The sequence below is a fragment of the Acanthochromis polyacanthus genome, chromosome 1 (genome assembly GCF_021347895.1).
Source record: "Acanthochromis polyacanthus isolate Apoly-LR-REF ecotype Palm Island chromosome 1, KAUST_Apoly_ChrSc, whole genome shotgun sequence".
NCBI lineage: Eukaryota > Metazoa > Chordata > Actinopteri > Pomacentridae > Acanthochromis > Acanthochromis polyacanthus.
This window is the reverse complement of record NC_067113.1, coordinates 17914141-17936394: the sequence shown is the minus strand read 5'-3', so window position 1 is coordinate 17936394 and position 22254 is coordinate 17914141. Positions and strand designations below refer to the sequence as shown.

The 22254-nt window shown below is 42.7% G+C and overlaps 2 protein-coding genes across 3 annotated transcripts in view; one reads left to right on the top strand and one right to left on the bottom strand.

The window, feature by feature from the left end:
- The window catches only part of ttll5 (tubulin tyrosine ligase-like family, member 5), a 58159-nt gene extending 48770 nt beyond the window's left edge, over positions 1-9389 (top strand). For both annotated transcript variants that reach the window (XM_022193222.2, XM_022193221.2), the window contains 2 exons: positions 5064-5146; positions 7767-9389. In XM_022193222.2, the coding sequence (XP_022048914.1) occupies positions 5064-5146; positions 7767-7819 (136 nt within the window). In that variant the 3' untranslated portion in view covers positions 7820-9389. The remainder of the gene's footprint in view (positions 1-5063; positions 5147-7766) is intronic.
- A 118-nt stretch (positions 9390-9507) lies between these two features.
- Positions 9508-20712, bottom strand: tgfb3 (transforming growth factor, beta 3). Its single transcript, XM_022193224.2, has 7 exons — positions 19924-20712; positions 15463-15626; positions 14055-14184; positions 13795-13902; positions 12001-12157; positions 11240-11393; positions 9508-10623 (listed from the first exon to the last, which is right to left on the bottom strand). The coding sequence occupies exons 1-7, from the start codon at positions 20267-20269 to the stop codon at positions 10465-10467; spliced, it is 1218 nt and encodes a 405-aa protein (XP_022048916.1). The 5' UTR covers positions 20270-20712; the 3' UTR covers positions 9508-10464.
- Positions 20713-22254: the final 1542 nt, after the last annotated feature.

Sequence of the window (22254 nt, the reverse complement as noted above, 5' to 3'; positions counted from 1 at the left end):
AGGTGCCATGTTTGCTCCTGTGTGTGTGTGTCTTCCTGGCAGTTGCCGTGTTTACCCTCTGCATGTGGAATTCCAGAGCCCCCTCACACTCTCCTCTGTCCTGCATTTTTGTGGTCGACCAGTGTGACAGGGGAGAGTGTGGGAAAAACGGAAGCTTCAGGACCAAAAATGCGCTGATGGAAACAATGAAAAGAAAGAATAAAGAGAGGGGAAAAAGAAAGAATGACAGAGGAAAGTAAACTCTGTCCAGGAGAAAGGAGATGATTGTTTGCAGAAAAATGGAGGGATAATAAGTTGCTTCCCTTTATTTCCAGTGCTCATTTTAGGGGCAACTCAATACCTCTGTTATTGAGGCACATCTGAAATGCATCCCAGCGTGGGCCTAAGCCCCTCCAACTTATAATAGAATCACTGTGCTGGGTGTGTTCAAACAGATCAAGGTTATCCAGCCCTCCAAACACCTTCCTCTAGCCAACTGCAGAAATGTTGCTTGATACAAATATACCAGCCTGAGCAGTGCACCCCTGGTGATCACCGACAGTTGTTAGCAGAATCTGTTTACTAAAATGGCATTTGCTTTTTGATCTTGTTTAGTTTTGTAGATGCAGCCAAGCGATTTCCTCTGTTTGGAGGCTTGAAACCCAACAAGAGCGCTATTCAGTCAGTTTTGTCTGAAATTGTTGACTCTTGTCCAGCGATTGGGCTGAGTGACTAGTCAGCATTCACTTTTAAGTAAAGCTGAATAGTCCTTGGCAAACCCTCTGAGTGACAGCGCCTTTGATTTTGGGCTCAGCTAACATACGGTACACTTGCTCGGAGCAAATGTGCAGCGTGTTGGTATCGTACTCAACTGGGCAGGGCTCTCTCTCCTCTATCAACATACCACAGCTGCCAACTGGAGGGGCTGCAAGAACTCAAAGTGGTATGACTTCAGTGAAGGCTTTGAAAGGAGCAATTTGTAACACAAATAAATGAGCCTGTTTGGTATTTTGTTTGCGAGGTTTGGTTAGTCGCAGCTGTAACTACGGAAACCCGGGCTGTCGTGTGGCATTACTAATAGGGTGACAATTACAGCAGCGCCATTAATGTCAGCCTCGCCGCTGCTTTCACTCCCTATTAATCAGCCACAACAGTAGTTATTTTCACGGGATACTGTATACACACAGAAGCTGCCAAACGTGTGTTTATGGTTAAACTTTATCCCCTTTGGTCAGTCCGAGTAACATTAAGACGCACTAAGCACCTGAGTCGCACAAAAAGCAAAGCTGCTCATCAGCTCTGTTTACACGAGAACTCCAGCTCTGTGCGAGTGGTGTGAAATTTGCAGCTTTGGGCTTATGTATCATCTGAACATACTGCGAGTTCCGAATCGGCTGTCACCTGCAGCGCTCCTGGCTGCTGTCTGACTCCTGAAGTGACAGAGTGAGAGACCGTTGACAAAGAAAGTGATGTGAAGAACCCAGAGGTCAAGTTTTTTCTTCCCCCTCCTCCCTCCTGCTCTCGATATGAAAGGGGTTGCTTCCTGTCGAGGTATGCCACGCTCAAAGTGGGCCAGTTCTATTTGTGGTTGTGTAATGGTATGAAAGAACAACTGTGCAGCCCCTTACAAGGAGGCAGTGTGTACCCTCATTACCTTATTAATGCTCCTTTGGCAAGCTGCTTTTCTGGGGCGAGAGGTTAATGCCAGCTAAGCTTTATTTATTGTTCCCCCTAAAAAAAAATGCTTAACAGATTTAATGTATAAGGTTACAGACGTGTCTGCTCCTGCTCTATGCTTCAGTAGTTCTTATAATGGTTTTCTCTGTGAAAACACTGTATTTGCTGTCTGATTATGTGAAAAGGGCTGTGTAATTCCTTGTCTGTGATCTTCAGACTCAGGTATGAAGCCCTGTAAAATAAATAGACTACTGTATTCACCATTCAGCCTACAGTATGTGTAGGTTCCTTTTCTTCCTGTAACATTTCCCCGCAGGACGGCATGTAGCTATAATAGTACTAATAATTAGCTTTATTTGTAGAGCACGTTTCTTAACATTGTTCCAAACTGCTTCACAGAACAATTAAAAAACAGCTAAAAGACAAGAATATAACCACAATGAAACAACTGTGAACAATAAGTCATGAAAACGATAAAGAGAAATACCCGGACAGATATTAAAAAGAATGTTTTAAGAAGATATTTGAGAACACTGCTTGGTTTAGTGATTCTAATCTCAGCAGGTAAGTCATTCCAGATTACAAACCCATGGTTGTCTTCAGTCACCAGTCAGGCTCTGGATATGACCAGAAGAGCACAACCTGTTAACCCTCGTGTTGCCCTGCGGGTCAAAATTCACCGGTTTTAAAGTTTGAAAATGTGAAAAAAAGAGAAGATTTTCACAGTTTAACCTCTGATGTCCACATTTTTAACATTTTTGGGAAATCTTTGAGCATTTTTTGGTGGAAAAAAGAAATGTTAAAGATGTTTTTTAAGAACATTCACAAAAACACAACCAAAATCCAGCGAACTTTGCTCTATTTTGGTTGATTTTTTTTGTGAATGTTTTTAAAGAAAATATTACCAGTTTTACTAATATACATATATATATATATATATATATACATACATACAATGGGTACGGAAAGTATTCAGACCCCTTGAAATTTTTCACTCTGTGTCATTGCAGCCATTCACCAAAATCAAAAAAGTTCATTTTATTTCTCATTAATGTACACTCAGCACCACATCTTGACAGAAAAAACAGAAATGTAGAAATTTTTGCAAATTTATTAAAAAGAAAAACTGAAATATCACATGGTCATAAGTATTCAGACCCTGTGCTCAGTATTGAGTAGAAGCACCCTTTTCAGCTAGTACAGCCATGAGTCTTCTTGGGAATGATGCAACAAGTTTTTCACACCTGGATTTGGGGATCCTCTGCCATTCTTCCTTGCAGATCCTCTCCAGTTCTGTCAGGTTGGATGATGAACGTTGGTGGACAGACATTTTGAGGTCTCTCCAGAGATGCTCAATTGGGTTCAGGTCAGGGCTCTGGCTGGGCCAGTCAAGAACGGTCACAGAGTTGTTCTGAAGCCACTCCTTTGTTATTTTAGCTGTGTGCTTAGGGTCATTGTCCTGTTGAAAGGTGAACCTTCGGCCCAGTCTGAGGTCCTGAGCACTCTGGAAGAGGTTTTCCTCCAGGATATCTCTGTACTCGGCCGCATTCATCCTTCCTTCAATTGCAACCAGTAGTCCTGTCCCTGCAGCTGAAAAACACCCCCACAACATGATGCTCCCACCACCATGTTTCACTGTAGGGATTGTATTGGGCAGGTGAGCAGTGCCTGCTTTTCTCCACACATACCGCTTAGAATTAACACCAAAAAGTTCAATCTTGGTCTCATCAGACCAGAGAATCTTATTTCTCATAGTCTGGGAGTCCTTCATGTGTTTTTTGGCAAACTCTATGCGGGCTTTCATGTGTCTTGCACTGAGGAGAGGCTTCCGTCGGGCCACTCTGCCATAAAGCCCCGACTGGTGGAGGGCTGCAGTGATAGTTGACTTTGTGGAACTTTCTCCTATCTCCTGACTGCATCTCTGGAGCTCAGCCACAGTGATCTTTGGGTTCTTCTTTACCTCTCTCACCAAGGCTCTTCTCCCACGATTGCTCAGTTTGGCTGGACGGCCAGGTCTAGGAAGAGTTGTGGTCGTCCCAAACTTCTTCCATTTGAGGATTATGGAGGCCACTGTGCTCTGAGGAACCTTGAGTGCTGCAGAAATTCTTTTGTAACCTTGGCCAGATCTGTGCCACAATTCTGTCTCTGAGCTCCTTGGGCAGTTCCTTCCACCTCATGATTCTCATTTGCTCTGACATGCACTGTGAGCTGTAAGGTCTTATATAGACAGGTGTGTGCCTTTCCTAATCAAGTCCAATCAGTTTAATTAAACACAGCTGGACTCCAATAAAGAAGCAGAACCATCTCGAGGATGATCACAAGAAATGGACAGCATGTGAGTTAAATATAAATGTCACTGCAAAGAGTCTGAATACTTCTGACCATGTGATATTTCCGTTATTCTTTTATTAATAAATTTGCAAAAATTTCTACATTTCTGTTTTTTTTCTGTCAAGATGGGGTGCTGAGTGTACATTAATGAGAAATAAAATGAACTTTTTTGATTTTGGCAAATGGCTGCAATGACACAGAGTGAAAAATTTAAAGAGGTCTGAATACTTTCCGTACCCACTGTATATGTGTGTGTGTATATATATATATATATATATATATATATATATATATGTAATCAGTTTATATATGTAATCAATTTAGATATTTTTTGGATTTTTTAAACTTTTAAGGGAAACTTTTAAGGAATTATTGGAATTTTCTTCCTGAGGGTTTTACAAATTTTCAGAAATTTGGGGAATTTTGTTTCTGAATTTTTTGATTTTTTTTTTCAGACAAGGAAACAATATTTTTTGGTCCCGATAAATGAGGACAACAGGAGGGTTCATCTAAGATGACGTCCAACCTCATAAGGGGTTAGTCCATCCTTAATATAAATAGAAAGTTGGACATTTGAGGTGTAAAACCAATGCAAAAACAAACAGGGAGCTTGTGCAGGGATTCCAGTGTGGACGCAGTCATCACCTCAATATGCTTGCCAGTGTGACAATCACATCACCAGGACAAGGAGCAGGAATTTCTCCCCTTCTTGTCACAATAGCTCTCGAGAGGCTCTCAGTAAACACTCAGCCTCCACTGACTGCACACAAAGAGCAACTATTTGAAATTGGCTGCACTTTTCTCCTGTCAGAGGATGGCTGGTCGGGCATTGTGCGCACACACACACACACACACACACACACACACACACACACACACACACACACAAGCTCAAACAATCACATGCTGTCAGAAACAGTTATATTTATGTATTTATTCAGGTTTCCGTCCCACGGCTTGGATGACAGCTGCAGAGATGAGCGCGGTCTTTGAAATACTGTTTGTCTCTGCGGAGCCCTTCAGGGGATGATGATTTTTTGGTCTTCACGGACACTTCTCCTTTCTCTGATTAACAGGCAGCCGTCCTCAGAGAGTTCAGCCAGTGGAAGCGTGTCCAGCGGCCAGCAGGTGGTCTACGAGGCCATCTGCGGTAAAACAGGTGGGTTTGATACTGTGGTTCTGCATACGCTTAGTGCTGTGCTGTAGACCTCAGGAGGAGGGGGGGGGGGGGGGGATTTATACCCTCTCTATGCCAGTGTCAGTGATTACAGCCAGGCATAGTGGGCATTCCTCATGGAGGACTGATAAGCACCACTGGGTATTTTTACCCAGCATGCTCTCTCAGTTGTGTGCATGATGAGTAAATGCTTTTTGCACACTGTACAAAGTAAGAGCACTGTCATAATAATAAAAAGTGTACAGACTTTAATCACAACCTTATTAGAGGAGCTTTTACTGGTTATTATATTACAATACCTTGTGCTGTAGAGTTTCTGCCAAGAAGAGTTGAAGCAGCCAGAGCTGGATGGGCATAAACAGAATTTCCATGTGGGTAATTTTCTGTTTGAGCGTACTGTATATTCTATGTGCGTCCAAGAGCAGAGGTCAGATTACCGCTGAAGGTTAAAGATGCCTAACAGTGAAGGCAGCTTTTACATTTTTTGTAATGAGATCCAGTGATGGGAACAGTTCGGGCATTCCCATCTGCTGGCCGTTCCCATGCAGTTGTAATTACTGTCCTTTGGCCAAGAGCTGTACCGAAGAAATCACACTTCGCGCAGGAGAATGACGAATGCAACTCAGGCTTTGCGGGTTTCGTGCACTCACGTGTGCCCTGTCATCCTGCCTTGTTTCCACAGGCCATTCCATCCCGAGCAAAGTGTTGAGGTTATTGCAGCAACTGTGACATTAAGCAGTTCGTGCACACATCTGTTTGTCTGATCAGGGTTTTTTTTCCAGAGACGCACTATACGTTAACATTAGCACAGAGTCGCACCGTTTCTCACATCGTGTTGCAGTCAAAGCTTGTTGGGAAAGAATACAGTAGCTGTGCATCGACTCCTTCTCATACCCCACACAAACACACATATCCAAAACAAAAAAAGAAACGTGCGTGTGTCAGAATATTTCTTCTCATTCTGCCTCTTCTCTGTGCTCCCAAACTATGAAAGCTGGCTTAGGTTAACAAACATCTTATAAACTCATCAATTACTGTAACTGGATTCTTTGGGAGCAGCTTCTGAATTTCATGAATGCATTTTTTCCGTTGTTCAGGGCGCACAGGGTGGGGGGACACGCTTCTCTCTTGACTTATAAAAAACCCCAAACCAGTTAGCAGAGCAGATTTAGCCATGCTTTGAGAATGGGGACAGGGAGTCGAACACAGACTCACTGTGGTGTTTTGGAGGGGGCGGGGGGAGGGGGGGGGTGTTATTAGAAGGGGCACAGCCTTTGTGAAGCTTAGAAGTGCATCAGGTCTTTCTGCCTGCCCAGTGTACCTTTGTAGCAAGATGACTGAGCTCCCCTGATTGACTCTGACAGGCAGTTAGAGCGAGTCCAAATGGAGAGCATTCTCTATGATCAGCTGTCAGCCGTCATTAATCACACTCCCCCTTTATCTCTCTCTTGCGCGCTCTCTTAATCTCTTCCTCTCTCTGCTCGTACAACTCCCCCTTTATCCCCTGAAAACTTTTCCTGCTCACCCACTCACTCCTTCTTCTTCTTGTGTTGATTTTTTGACATGACATGAGGGCAGGATTTTGATGAGGACCCACCGAAGCTTACAGAACTCAGATTATATCGGCCACATGTGTTTTACAACGCTTCCCTTGAAGTTTCCTTGAAGTTCTCAGAGCTCCACAGTTGGTGACTGTGAGGAGATTTATTGCCCGAGTTTGAGAGGGAAATGAATGCTGCACTTGTGCCATTTTAATGGGAGTCTGATCATGTCAGGACGAATAGCTTTGGCCTCTCTCTATCAAAATAAGACTCTGTGGTGCGTTATTGGGAAAGGAGGGTAGTTATTGGCCCACGTCCCTTTTTTCGGAGGAATTATGTAAGTTACTGGATGTTTGATTTGTCACTGAGTCACTCCCTTAAACTGTATTCGTGTAGGTAATTTATTGGTCGATAAAGTCAGGGGTGCGTTGTTATTATAGTACCTGTATTTTGACGCAGCAAAACACAGCATTTCAAAGCGTTCTTTAGGAATTAATTACAGGCTGGTTTACTGTTTGTGTCCCTTGTTTTATCACGGTTTTAGTGTCATTTGGAGTGCGATGTGTTAGACCGAATCTTGCTGCTTTTTATCTTTCCTGTGCTGAGCTGGAGGAAGCCACTTCCAGCGGTCATGTCATCGGATTGGAAGTCGGGGAGATGTTTTCGTTTTCCAGCTCAGTCAGGCCCCACAGTGTAAAAGAGCACCAAAACAAACAGTGTGCAGAGAGGGAATGAAAGGGAATACTGTTTGGGAGCACAAACACGGCAGCTCTAACTGCACTTGGAATGCCTTTTCTACTGGATACCTGGCCGAGTGCCAGGCGATAGGATGAGGGGGCGAGGGGCCTGAAAGTGGAGGAACAGTCAGACAAAAGACTGAGAAGTGAGCTGACTGAGCAGATCAGCTGATAACCACCTCAACCATGAGTAATTATCAACAGAGCATTCACCACAGGGGTTTTCAGATTGGCCGTAAACATTTCTGTTTGTGCACACAGATGGAGGACCTTTGACTGCCTTTGTACGTCTTTGTAATTGTCTTTTCATGTGTTGTGTGCCAGGTCTTTCTATGTACCGCAAGCTGCTCCAGGACCAGGAGCCGGCTCACAGATGACACGAAGGCGACCAGAGGCACGTCCTGTCACTTTGCAGGCCTGACAGTTGTCTCTGCATGTAACAGCATCTCACAGAGGTGTATTCTGGGAAAGGACAACAGATCAAAGTATGCCAAACATTGAACCGGGTCCTATTAATTTCTCTGTGATACAGCCACAGACATGCCAGGGGATAGTCTGCCAGGCCAGGAATGCCCAGCTTTGACGCAGGTTGGGATTTTGTTGCGCGGCTCCTCCCTCCCTGCTCCCCCCACCTTCCTCCCCCATCGCCTTTGGCTACAATCAGTCTATAGCCCGACAGTTGCCCGCCCTCATTCTCCCCGTGCTATTGATGCCACAGGAAGATTTCACTGACAGATAGCCTTCAGCAGATGGCTCTTCAAGCCCTGTTGGTATTTTAACTGCAGGATTCAGTGTTTCATTCTTTGCTCAGGCAGTGGCATGTGCTCCCCCGGCCATACATGTAGATTTTCCTCTTTTGAATACAGGTGAGATGGGGGGCTTTTGGTAAGGAGAGATTTCAGAGGAGTTTTTGACAAGTATTATGGAGGCCGTTCGAGCAGCTTCTCATCTTACTGTGGTGAAAGGCGAGCGTGCAGCGGAGCGACTTTCATGTGCGACTCTCACTCCTTGTTGGAAGCCAAACACTTGCCAAATCTCTGTCGTTCACCTAAGGATGTGTTAAAGTATATCATGCTTTCTCTCGTAGGCTTAATGGGGAAATTTTGATTGTTAAAGCTAATATATTATTGGTTGTTGCCTTGTGGCCTATTTACAAGGATGATGTGACACTGTTGTTTAATGTCAAGAGTGCAGTCGGCTTATGAATATTACTGTAAACTGTTGAGATGTTGATATTGTTTCCCTTGGATGGACCAAATTCAATGTTTTTGTTTTGCTAAATAACTTATTGTCATTGCATCAGTATTTATGTACTGTACAATGTCCATCATAAGGTCTTTTTGACCCTTTCTGTAGCTCAAAGCATAACATTAAGATGAACTATGGTTATGCACAGACTTATAATGATGGTTAATGCTGCACCAGCAGGCAAATATCCTTCTGTATATTCTGTTCCTTGGGACCATATAGTGAGTTTGCTCAGGGCGTGTTTATAGACTAAAATATCTCTGTTTTATGTGAGTACATTCACCATATGTTTATGACGACTTTGTCTGAAATACTTGAATTTTGTGCATGATTTTCTCATTTCAACCGATGAGTATCATGATCGTGATTTTGCACAGATTGTAGTTTTCAATGCAGTACAACGGAACTTTAAAGATACATTGATGGTGGGTGTTTTTGTAATGTGCAATCAATGTTAAACTTCATGTTGTGGATTTATTACTGCTGAGGCCAGTGCATGCTGTATTACTCCACAGCAGAGTCCAAATCAATGTGTGTAATCTACTGTGGTGGTACAATGTTGGAATCTGTTGTGGTCCGTATTGTTTACAATATACATGCATGGAAATGTAATATTTTTGGAACCATTTAGGCAGTTTGTAGCAAACAACATTGAACTGAATGCCTTGAAAATATTAAAATATGACAACTGTGTCAATACATGTTTTTGTTCATTTCTTCCACCGCTGGCCTTTGATTTCTTCACTGTGATCATTAAAAATTCGTCGTATTTCTGCTGAAAAGAAACTCCAGTAATAGTGAAAATAAAACCAATCTCTCCAATTGTCCATTTTTTTTAATTAAAAAAAGTGTTTCCAAGAGTAATAAGAAAAAAACATTTACAGTTTGTGATCTAGTTAAGTTCACTTAGTGACATACATCATCTCATACAACAGAAAGGCTTCACTTTTAAAACAAAACAATCCCTGGAATCACCATCCTGTTGCATTACAGAGGTAAACATAACCATGGAAATACTACTTTGAAATAAAGATCGGTTTCCAGCATGTTTTCTTTGTTCCTAAGCTCATTTTTTATTCAACAGCATTTAATCCTAAACAAACAGTGTTGTAGGGAGCTGTGGCGTGCACAGCATCAGTTTCCAGCTTTGGACATTCAAATGTGTCCTGTGTGAGTGTCGGGGCCCAGAGATGTGTTTGCTCTCAGCAAACAATCATTTTTTTAATATATAATACCCTCTTTGACGCATGCTGAGTTTTGTCTGCATTCTCGGGCATTTTCTCTTTTATTTTTTGGCTGCGATGATTTAACGTCCTTGAGAATGCGTTGGTCATAGCACGGCAATTATTGTTCTGTTCCTCTTTCAATGAAAACAGGCTTTGATTACCGATATTCATGTGAGGTTCAGGCTCTTCAAAATGCTGGAATATATATATAGAAAAACAACAACATGAGAAACACTGATGTCAAAAGGCAATTGATGAAGGTCAACGAGAGGTCTGATGGGTTTGAGAGCGCTGCTAGCGAAGTGGTGTCAGACGAGTCTTCTAGGGAAACGCTGCCAATGATCGTGAGCAAAGTGGTGGATTGCATTTTTTTTTTTTTTTCTTGAGAGAGAGAGCTTGGGCAAGGCTGAAGCAGGAGGGTGGGGGGAAGAGGTACTCATGGAGGACAAATTGTACCCTGTCCACTTTAATTCCTCATACCCGCTTCTGAGTAGTGCTGGGAGCCGTCACATCCCATGTCTCTCGCCGGGCTCTGAAGTCCCGAAGTTTTAGCTGCACTTGCAGGACTTGACGACCATGTTCGAGAGCTGCTCGACTTTCGGGGAGCGACCCACGTAGTACAGGATGGTGAGGGGCTCCAAGTCCTGAGGAACACAGCAGGGCGAGGCGGACGCTTCGGGGTTCAAGGTGTTGTAGAGGCTGAGCAGCTGCAGGAGAAGAGAGACGAGGTAGAGGATTAACGGCCACATCTGCCAAACAGATTCATGATTTTAACCCTCCTGTTGTCCTCATTTACGGGCACTAAAACATATTGTTTCCTTGTCTGAAAAAAATCCCAAAATTCAGCAAAAAAAAATTCCCCAAATTTCTGAAAATTTGTAAAACCTTCAGGAAGAAAATTCCAATAATTCCTTAAAAGTTTTATTTAAAAAAAAATCCCCCAAATTTGGCAAGAAAATTCTTGTAAATCTTTTCAAAAAATTAGTAAACATCTTCCAAAAAAATTCCTAAAAATATCTAGTGATTACATGTATGTCTGCCAAACTTTTATTTTCTTTAAGAACATTCACAAAAAAAATCAACCAAAATCCAGCAAATTTCACTGGATTTTGGTTGATTTTTTGTGAATGTTCTTAAAGAAACATTTTTAACACTTCTTTTTTTCCACCAAAAAATGTTCAAAAATTACCCAAAAATGTTGAAAATGTGGACATCAGAAGTTTCACTGAGAATTTTTTTTTCTCCACATTTTCAAACTAAAACGGGTCAACTTTGACCCGCAGGACGACACGAGGGTTAATGCGCTGTGGCACTGTGACTCACCGAGCTGTGGGTGGTGTCAGCGCTGCGTAGGTAAGGACAGGGACCAGAGCAGAAGTTAGCGTAGTACCCTTCAGGCTGATGGATCCACCTCCAGCCCAAATCCTGCCGGAAGTTAATATATAGTGGTCGCACACAGCAGTTCTCCTCATAATTGCTGCAGACAAGAGAGGAGAGACGGGGTCCTGATGTCACGGATGACACACAATTTTAACAGTTGTATACATTTTCCACCCTATAGTCTCAGTGTGAGATGAGAGAGAGAGAAGTTCAGAAATTCCACTCTTAGGTGTGCCCTTATTTTCCCTCTTGGAGTCAGCCCAGGTGTCTCTGGTACTGCCTGTCAGTCTGACAGAGGAAATCCAGAGCTGAGGAGACAATGTGTAAGAGGAGGTAGCATTCACTAGTACTGGGACAGATCCTGACTTGTATCAGCTAATACTTCTTCCATGCTCCTCTGGGTGATTATCAAGTATATCCTGTGTATTCTGTGCCCACGTTCATTTCTTCCCTGTCACCTTCTTGAGATGAGAAAACTGATATTCTCATTTGATGCCGCTGCGACTTGCGTACAACTTGACAACATAACCTCCTGTCTGCGAGGCTATTTACGTGCAACATTCGAAGTAGCACAGGAGTCAGATTTCTGAACTTGGCGGTGCATGTGAGGCCAGAGAAATCATTTTACACAGCTGAAGACAATGAACAATACTACGAACAGTACATTGCATTTTCCAACCCAAGGAAATAGAAATGGGCCTTACTTGAAGCAGTAATTGGTGTCAAGTGCCCGCTTGCGCCTGCGGGAGGAGGTCTGGGCATCCAGCCTGTGGGGGGGCAGCATCATGAGGATGAGGTGGGGGTACAGCTGCTCCTTCTGTTTCTTCACACGGCTCAAATCATCATAGTCGGCTTCCATCCCTGCAGGAGGAAGTCACTTGGTCAGGAGGAGGCCAGGAACAAAACTTGCACAAAGATGCCTGAATTCAGTGGAAGCATAGTTTAATTGTGGTCAGCGTTGTCAGTTATAGCTCTTTACATACTTCACTCATTTCTGGCTTACTTTTCATCTCTTTCTGTATTTAACACTGGTCCCTCTAACTTCCTCTGCTTTCCCCCCTGGGCCTGTGTCTGCTCATCCAATCTATCCCTGATAGCTAAAGCAGTGGATATCTCAGGAGAGATGCTGCTAGTGGATGTGTACGGCCCTCTTTAATTTGGGGCCAAACGTCTGAGCGCCGTGGCAGCACATTCCTTGTGGCCAAGCCAGTCAGGAGTGTTCCCAGGACCGAGGGCCCGGGGGCTCCAGTGTTAAGTGAGATACCAGATCGATTGTATTCCCATGCTCTGTGTCTCTCTCTTCCTTTTAGAAAGGAAACCCATTATCTTAACAAAAAGGCCTCGATGAGTATCGCTACGAGAGGAACATTTTGATGACTGGACTGAAAGTAACTTTTGTAATAAGGAGAGTTTTGTGGTATTGTGTTAGATTCATCCTGAGAAACACTATTATAGGGCAAATTCTGCACTGTTACTCAAAAGCAGTGCCTCAGGTAACCTAAATTAGAACTCACAACCTAAATGTAAATGCACTTAAACAAAAAGGATATTTTTGTAAATTGAGACACTAATATATATATATATATATATATATATATATATATATATATATATATATATATATATATATATATATATATATACATATATATATATATATATTATTAGCTAAAAATATACATGAAATCTTAGAAACATCTAAAACAAGCACTGCAAACTAAGTAGTCAAAAAGCGCTCCTTAAATCAACTAGTCTTGAGACACATTAATAAAAATCATCCAAAAAGCCAGCAGCGCCTTAATAGCGCTAATCAGAATAAACCGAATTTTTCAAACAAAGACGAGATGCCTATCTGGAACATTGGACAAATCAAACACAAGTCAAACAAACTAAAGCGCTATCTGGCTCGTGATCGCGAATACAAACTGGCTGAACATCTTTTCACTCTGAGACTGAGAGATGAAAAGCAGAGACAAACGCTGACCAAACACAGACTCGGCGACCACAGTCTGGACACAGAGGCTGTACGACACAGAAAACCTTGGAAACCTGAAGAAGAAAGAGTCTGCGCTCCACACACAATGAACAAGACTGAGATATTTTAAGGAACTGTCGGGGTGATACGCCGATTTGGTTTCTGTCTGACACATTCATAGAATATCTGCCTTATATAAAGAATATGAAGGTAAATTTCCCTCATTTAACGCTCAGCAAGAAAGCAAATATCTAACTGTTCCCTTCACCTCACATTATGCAGGAGCTCATGAACCGAATCTGACGGTAACATCTAATCTGGATCTAATTAATTTGAAGCATTACTGATGTTGACTTTTAAAAACACATTTCCTACTTGAATGCACTCTTGCTCTTTTGTCTACTTGCTCGTTGGTTTGAACCTTCATACCTCGTCAAAATGGAATTCACTCGAGCACTTGGAAAAACAGAAACGCTTTCTGACGCAACTCCAAACCATTTAAAATTATCAAATGCAATCTCACCTTTGAACTTGACCTCTAGCACCTCGTTGGCATTCTCAATGATGTCCCCATTAGGCCTGAAAGTGTGGCAGGGACAGTGCACACTGATCTCCAGGCCAAGGTTGGTCTCTGAGGAGGGAAACCAGAGCAGAGGGATGTAAGGAGATGGCATTTTTCCCTGAGGCCATTATCCTTCGTTTTTTAAATGAACCAGTGCTTTTTTTTTTGGCAGGATACGTAATAAGGTGCGATGTGAGGAAAATTTGAGGCGTCCCACTCACGTCGGTACATCAGCCACTCCCTCACTGTCTCTGTAACATCAAAGGAGACCCACTCGGGCGTCCCCTTGGTCAGGACGTTCTTGCCCCCGATGTAGCGCTGTTTGGCTTTGGGGTCATCTTTCTGGAGGATCTGTGGAGGAAAGATGAAAATGTGACCCAGCTGCATAAACTCTTCTATTTTCACACACACACACACACACACACACACATATCCACACAGAACCGAGGCTGTCTGTCTGAGCCAGACTCTCCAGGATGCCTTGGGCCAAATGTCTACTCTTCATGGAAAAAGTGACTCCCTGTGTTGATATCCCCATTTTGCAAGTTAATGCCTGCGTGTTACCCTCTTGCCAATGAGAACCTGGCTGTCCTTCACGTCAGCCATTCAAACTTTGACTTAAGCTTCTCAGATGTAGTGTCACACAGTTCAGATTGAAAGCACCTCTGAGGGCATTTATGTTCTAACTGTGTTATCGTGTCAAGAACAAAGAAAAAAGAAGAAGAAACTGGAAAATGCAACGACGAGTTTCAGACATTTATATCTCCAGCAGCACCTCTCTGAACAAAGGTGTTTATCTGTGGTGCGAAATGTGTGTTTGGGTGGTGGGTATGAGCGCTTAGCCCCACAGCAGTGCCATGGATAACCAGGTTCCTGAACATTGTCAGCATCTAATCTGTCTTCCTGTGGGAACTAGGGGCCAAAGGGCTGCCAGCGTCAGCCCGCTGCCAATCAGCTCCAGTCTGAAAAGTGTGGGGGCGAGTGAGCGGCTCCATTTACTCCCTCGGTGGGTGACCCTGCTTCTATCTCCTCCTAGGCCCCTGGAAACAATCTGAGGGCCTGACAGTCTGTATTCAGCTCTGGCCAGAGCCTTGCCTCAGAGGCGGTATGCAGTCCGGAGACGCTTGTCTCCCTGGCAGGAAATGTTGGAACCTGATCATTACTCCTAGTCTCTCACGGGAGATTAATGAGGAAACAGAAAAAAAAAATCTATTCTTGCCACCCCACACACAGACATCTACCAGATGTATGCTTTAGCACACTTCAAAAAATGCTCATAAACAGAAAAATGCAGGGGGTAGATCTATATATGCCTCGCTTGATCTACCATGGATGGACAACTGCTTTGAGATTGACAACTATAAGGAAGAAAAAAAAGTGCCAAATGGTAATCTGGGGTTTCTTAAAGACGGCTGCACAAGCTCTTAAATTTGACCTAATGTAGAATCCATTTGACTATAAGCACATGGAATAATGATCAGCACTTGAAAAGAGGAGAGAGAGAGTTGGACACCCTAATATAAATGTTTTCATCTTTCCCACTGACCTACACAGGCCTTCTGAGAGAAATAGAGCACACAACCCCCCTGTGCTCTGCTAACGGCGGAAACCAACGGTCAGTTCACACACCTGGTAGAGCTCAATCCTCTGCTCGTTTTTCTTGGCGCTGGTGTTAGGGATCCGCAGGGCTCGAAACTCAGCCCGGAACAAGTTGGTGGAGTTCTTCTCCATGACGGACACATTGAAGCGGAATACCTTGGAGGTGATACCCTTAGGGCAGTAGGGGAGGTCATCTGCAGGTAAAGTGGAAATCATGACTCATCAGTGGCTTTAAAAGAAGTTACAAAATATATGGAATTCTCATTTTATTATTACCTCATTGTGTACATGTTATCAAAGCCTATTTTCCACAGACTTCCAAGGGTGGACATGTTTACCTCCTTATTATTGATGAGCTTTTCGCAGAGGATTCCCCTAAATAGTTTACAGATAAAAACAAAAGTTCCACCTTTTTTTTGTTTAACTATTTCTAGTCTATTTCGTGGAGCCATTACCACAAACCATCTGCTTATACTTTGAGCAGTCCAAGTTAGCAACAAGTTGAAGTCATGAAATGAAAACCAAATGTCCCATGTGGTGCTGGAGCAGACTACAGTGGGACAGCAGCGTGCGCCTCCTCCCAACAGCACTTGAGCCCAACAGGTGCTCCGAGGGCTCGGATGGACGCCAAGTATTCCCTGGAACTCGGAGGTTTAGCCACGAACATGTGACTCACATGCTGGAGCAGAACAATACCTGAGCAACCAGTGAGGAGGGAGACCATCACGACAGCACTGAGAATGTGTTTGACCAACAATAACCTGCTGTGCGACTGAACATAGTGTGTGTTCGTGTGTGTGATTGCACACTGACCTTTGGCAGGATCAGATAAATAAATGGCCACACTGTGATTCTATCTGAAAAGCTTCCTGTCGCATTGAAGCCTTTCCCCCCTTTTTTATACCATAAAAACCATTGAACAGTTTATTATTTTAACAGGCAGAGCACATGCAGTGTTGAGCAAAACAAGCACATAGCAAACTTTTTATGAGCCAAGTGGAAACAGTCATTTACAGCCAAGCCTTGGCTAATTTATTACCTCAAGCTTAAGCTTTATTACCAAGCCTCAAGATTTTGCTGGTAGTTGAAAGGGGGCATTGCACCTTTAGCTGATTTGCACCTCAGGCAAGTTTTTTTTTGGGACAAATGGAAACTCAGAAGTCGAGTTGTTTCTGTGTCATGCGAAAGGAACTTTCACATCTCCAAGTATCTGTACTTCATTTGACCCATAATCCTATTTCAGTGTCCTCCCAGTCATTATCTGATATTTCCACAAAGTTTTTTTTTCAGCTTTCCCTATTTATAGGTGACCTTTTCAGCATTCATCCCCAGCCACATATCTATCCAGTGTTTCCACACACAATCTATAAGGAGGAAACCTCAGTAGCCTTTTCCTCCCCCTCACTCACGACTCCGTCTCCCCCCCTCTGCCTCCCCCACAGAAGGTGGAAAGCCCCACTTCGAGGGGAGATTTGAAATTCTAATCAAGTCTTTGGTTTCCTTTTGGATGACCTCATTTTTCCCATTGCAATGGTTTTAGGTGGATTTCACATTATGGCTTATTTTTGCCAAGGGTCTGAAAGGTAATTTGTTCCATGTTGGTGAGTGGAGGGGGATTGCTTGGGTAATTAAAATGAGCTACATTCACTAATTTTTTGACCCCTTCCATTTTTAGATGTTAGCTCTTCAGACTGCGTGACACAAGCTTCACCTGGAAACTGTTTGACAAAGCACAGGTTGATATTGATAAGCCTCTCCAGGATCTAATTTCTGCAACTAAATCTACTGAGAAATGAGAGATTTGAGGTTTTATATGCTAATTATTTGATTTTAAAAAGCTTTGTAGACCCATTGTTTTCCCTAATGATTTAGTTAAATAACACACCCTTCTTAGATCAGATTCTAATTAGAGAATTTATTCATTTTGAGTTTTACTGGGAGCTATTCTCATTAACATGTTCACAAAAGTGCATTTATAGCCACGTATAAAAGCCTGGGTAACAAAATGGTGCCCATTTGATTTCATTCGCATATTATCACTCAATTAATTTGAGCATAGATGGGTTTTAAAGGTTTTAAATGAGGGATCTAGAAGCGAAGATGCACAGACAGCCTCGGGACAGACTAGTTCTGGAATAAAGCCTGGCATTAAGAGCCTTGTCCAGACCACACCTGACACCCGCTCAGCCTTCCTGTGTCTGGGATCCTCTCATGACACAGAAGCTCCCTGATAAAAGCTCTCAGGAATCACCTCTCTTTGCCCTTTTGCCCAGAGGATAGTCGGTGATGTCAGTCCCTCCAGAGCTTTGAGGAGGTAAACAAAGGAAATACGGAGCACAAGTCGGCAGGTGCTAGCCAGCTGCTGTGGTGTCTAGATCTCATAAAGCACGACACAAATTTCTCTGCAAATGCATTAGCTGGCGTTTTCTATTATCTGCTTAAATTGCAGCATCTGGAATTTGAACTAGTTTGCCCCGATGGAAAACTTTCACTCACCAATTACCCAAGAAACAGACATTAAGGTTTCAGGGTGCAGGTTTCTTTCTGTATAAAGTCTAATTCCTCCATTCATCTGACTGTACACTCCGACTGTTACAGGCCACAGCAGATGATGAGATAATACGATGGACCTCTGCTGTGAAGAAAAACAACTTTTTCCCACTTGATTAAAGATGAGGAAGCAAAAATGGTCAAGGCGTGGGAGTGAGCTGGAGAGATGCTGTTTCTCTGGGAGCAGGCCAAAGACCTCTGTCTCTGTTTGTGCAGATGACATCATCTTTCTACTATCCCATATATCAGATACCCTGCTGTCCTCAGCGCAAGTCCTCATTTTTTTCACTGACCCAACGATGAGTCAATGATTGGCTTAAAATTTCACTGAAACTGCACGTTCCAAGTTGCAAGGCATGGTTGGTCAGTGGATTCCTGAAATGCTATCGTGCCACACTCTGATGGGCCACAAAAAGAAGCTCTAAGCCGCTGCCCCGTCTCAGCTTTGCTTCGTCTGCTCATAAACGGCAAGTACCTTGATTTGCATTAGTAGTAGCGTCTAGCAAAGTAGTCTGGAGCAAGCGATGCATTCAAGTATGAGAGAAAAGTTTCTGTTTAACTTCTTAACTGAGCAAGAAGGAAAAAAACTTGACTATATTCCCAAACACTCCCACCTTCCAAAAACAGTGAATGTAAAACTCATTATATCCAGCAGGAATGAAAATGAACTACACTGCAAAATTATCAAGGTGACAGACATTATGTTCCTACACAGTGCAACATGCCCAGCTCCCCTTAAAATTACATAATGGAAAGGGAGAGAAAAGTGTTAATTAATGTATGGTGGCGCCTTCTGTTAATTTGAGTAATATCTTCCGTGGATAAGCTGTCGGGCAGAAGGTGTTACCACTAGTGAGGGGAGTTGGTGTCTTGTATTATCACCTACAGTATGGCCTACAGTATGAGACCAGTGATGTGTCCTGGGCACCTGGCCATCACTGATCCCACTCCTTAGACCTCTATTTGTTTTGGGAGCTCTGGCTACCTCTGACCAGTGGATAAACCCCGAGCTGTGTATTTTGAATGTCAGAAGCACTTTGTGGGACCTGTGAAATGGATTTGATTCAGGGCTTATGCTGGAAGCGGCAGAAGCTCTGCTCAGTGTCACAGTGCAGCACAAACACCTGTTGATTTCAGACTGGTAACACCATGCACTAACCGGCCTCTGACCGGAAAAGCAGGCACAAATCCAACTGCTCCATTTAAAAATGCACTTTCTCTGGAAGAATCTGCTGCTCAGTGAGCTTCTGCTTCTGATTTCTGGAACAATCAATGGGCCATAGTTTATACAGGAAATACCAATATGGATGAACAAGGGAATAAGATCATAACAAGGAGCTACTCGAAAAAGAAATAGTATGGAAATAGAAAATGAGTAGCAGTGGATGAAAAATATTGGGTAACTCGGGGCCAGAAAATGGAGATGAGGTATTGAAGTTGGCAATAAATACTAGACTTAACAGCCTGAGAATTTTCCTCGCTTAGGAATGTGTCAGACTTAGGCTGGAGTTCCCATGGCTTTGGTGTGAGGTATGTATGAGGAATGGTGCTCATTCCAATTAGACTGTTTACTTTGCCCTCTCCTTTGCGCGACGCTCCACTGCTCGCTGGCGCGTCTGTGCGTAAAAGTTGCACAGACACGAGTGGACTTCAGACCAGCTGGAAAAATTGCAGCTTTTTTTTTTTTTTTTGCTTTTGACATTCTTACATCGCCTTATTGTTATCGTGGCATGATAAAGGAGTCAGTTTTATGTGCGTAAATGCATTTGCACTAGTAAATTTTGGATAAAGTTTTGGATAAATGCGCATGGCACACAGGCAAAATAAAACATACCAATACTAAACTTCAAATCACCTCCATCTACAACAGAAAATGTTTAATGGATGAGAATGGGGAGCTATACATGTGGATATACATGACCAAAAAACAAAAAAACTCACTGTTTTCTGGCGGACCATTGATCATGTTGAACTTGTAAATCTCTTTGGCGTAGTACTCAGTCTCCGTGTTATCCTGCCCGCAACTCTGCTGCCGGTCTCTCCCCAGCTCCTCAATGAGCTCCTTGGTGCTGTTATAAAGGGCCAGAACCTGAAACGGTACCTGACTTGGACCTGTTGTCTGAGGCGGACTGGTCATCCGGAGTTTACTGAGAATCTGTCCCCGGACCGCCTCCACCCTCTTTTTCTTGATGTGGTCGATGTCCACAGTGGTGCAAGTGGAAAGCGAGAAAGTCATTGTCACACAATTTGAGAGGAGGAAAAACAGAAGTGCTTTGCCCAGATTCATATTTCACTCTGCGTTCACTCACAACCGAGGCTTGTCAAGTAAAAGAAGAAGAAGAAGAAAACAAAAATCCGATTTGAATAGAATCCCTTTTATCTTTTCATTCAGGTCGTGAGTGAGTTCTGTTCCTGGAGGAATCCCATTTTCTCAAGTGCTATGTCATCTTTGCAAAATGCGCATTTGCATGGGAGCAAATCCGTGCCATTTTGGAAAATAACCTCAATTCTTCATCAAAACTCTTAATTATACTCTTCATTCCCTCTTGTCTCATTCAAGCACCTCTCCTCTTTTTGTTTCTCTTTAGTTTACAGCGGGCCGATGTCTGCACCGTGGTTTAGTTTCTCCATCGCATTCAGGCGTTCCATCCACTTGTGCTCCTGGAGCCAGTGCGCCTCTGTTATCTGCCCGCAGTCCAACCTCAAACACACTCAGACGCTTTCCACTCTCACCCACACTTTATAGTCACAAGCTGTGACGTTTCTGAAGGAGGGGCAGCGAGTTGTAGCTGCGCTCGGACAATCAGATCTGTCCTGCTCCGAAATAAAGCTTCAAATTTTAATTCGCCAAATCTGTTTTTGAGTCAAATGCGCGTAAAACGGGGTTTCGCAAGAGAAACAATGGATTGCATTGATTTGCCAATAATATTGTTGTTTTCTGTCCTTTCCCCGGATGGAGTGGGATAAATACCATTCGTGTTTTAGGGGTATGTTTGAAATTAATGCTTTGCTGTGTGCTCAAATATTAGTATCAATTATGGACACATAAGTTGAGGGGAGTTCAATGAGTGCAGCATTTTTGGACAATATTGAGAATATCACAAATAAAGCTTTAGAGGCAAATCAGATGTTGATGGAGGGCGAAAGGTAACAAAGAGGATCTTGAAGGTGCACAGAGAAGCAGCCAGCTGCTGTGATCCGCTGCATGCTGCTACCGTCCAGCATCTCCACAGTGACTAAATATATGAGCAGCAGTGACATCTAGTGGGAAAAACGAGCAACTGCAGGTCTGGTTTTCCTCAAACTTTGTACCACTGAGTGTCTGTGTTTGGGACTGTCACAGACCACTACATGGAGAGAAACCCTGGTCAGTTTTGGTTAGTTTTTCATTCAGCAACATCATCTATATTTCTTGAAAGGGGCTCAAATATGAAAATGGATGCAAGCCTTTTAGAGGGATTTATGATTATCGTCATTATAATTACCATTACAGTCAGTTTGTTATATTGCATTTCTAGTTAAGTTTACATGTTTCTGTGTTACAGGAAATGAATACCCCAAAACTGAGAAAGGATTAGGTGATAGATTCAAATGAGAAATTCAAATTAGGTCCGCTCACTACTCTTTTTTCTTCTATTACAGTAAACACTTGGGATGTTCATTTCAGTGCCACAGAGGTTTATTTCTGTGATTAAAGTGAAATCAGCTGGTGTGTGAGACAATGCTGTGTTTCAGTCATTATTGTTGCCAATTTCTGATCTAAATGTTTCCGTTTCTTTGTGTTTTCTTGTTTGTTGTCTGTTTGTCTGCTTCCCTTTTCTATCTTTGAGCTCGCCCTGGTTCTGAGGACTCTGCTTGCTTTTCCTTTCCACTCTTGCCAGCATGCTGACTCATAGGCAATATTTGGATTAATTGGGTTTTCCATGTATATTACTATTATAAGTTCAGATAGCACTTGTAATAACAAAGACCTACAAAGCAAAAGCAGGATGCACAGAAGGTAATATATCAACAGTTAAGTTAAAATTAATACAAGAAGACAAAGGACACAAAAATACAAAACACAGTATGCCAGTATTAGTGAAATCATTGTTATTAATAAAGCACTGTTAAAATTTAGGTTAAAAGCCTACAGTATTAGTTATTTTGTAAATTTACCTAAGTGAGTTAAATATTACACTTAAGACCCTGCAATGTTATATAAAAAAAATCAAATTTACTTGACTAATTTAAATATTTATGTTAAGATTCTTCAGTATTTCATACTGAAAT

Coding starts and splice junctions, on each gene's coding strand:
- tgfb3 (XM_022193224.2), bottom strand. CDS start 20,269: ATGAATCTGGGCAAAGCACTTCTGTTTTTCCTCCTCTCAAATTGTGTG. Junction 15,627..19,923: donor CAATGGTCCGCCAGAAAACA/GTGAGTTTTTTT, acceptor CTTTACCTGCAG/ATGACCTCCCCTACTGCCCT. Junction 14,185..15,462: donor AGAGGATTGAGCTCTACCAG/GTGTGTGAACTG, acceptor TTTCCTCCACAG/ATCCTCCAGAAAGATGACCC.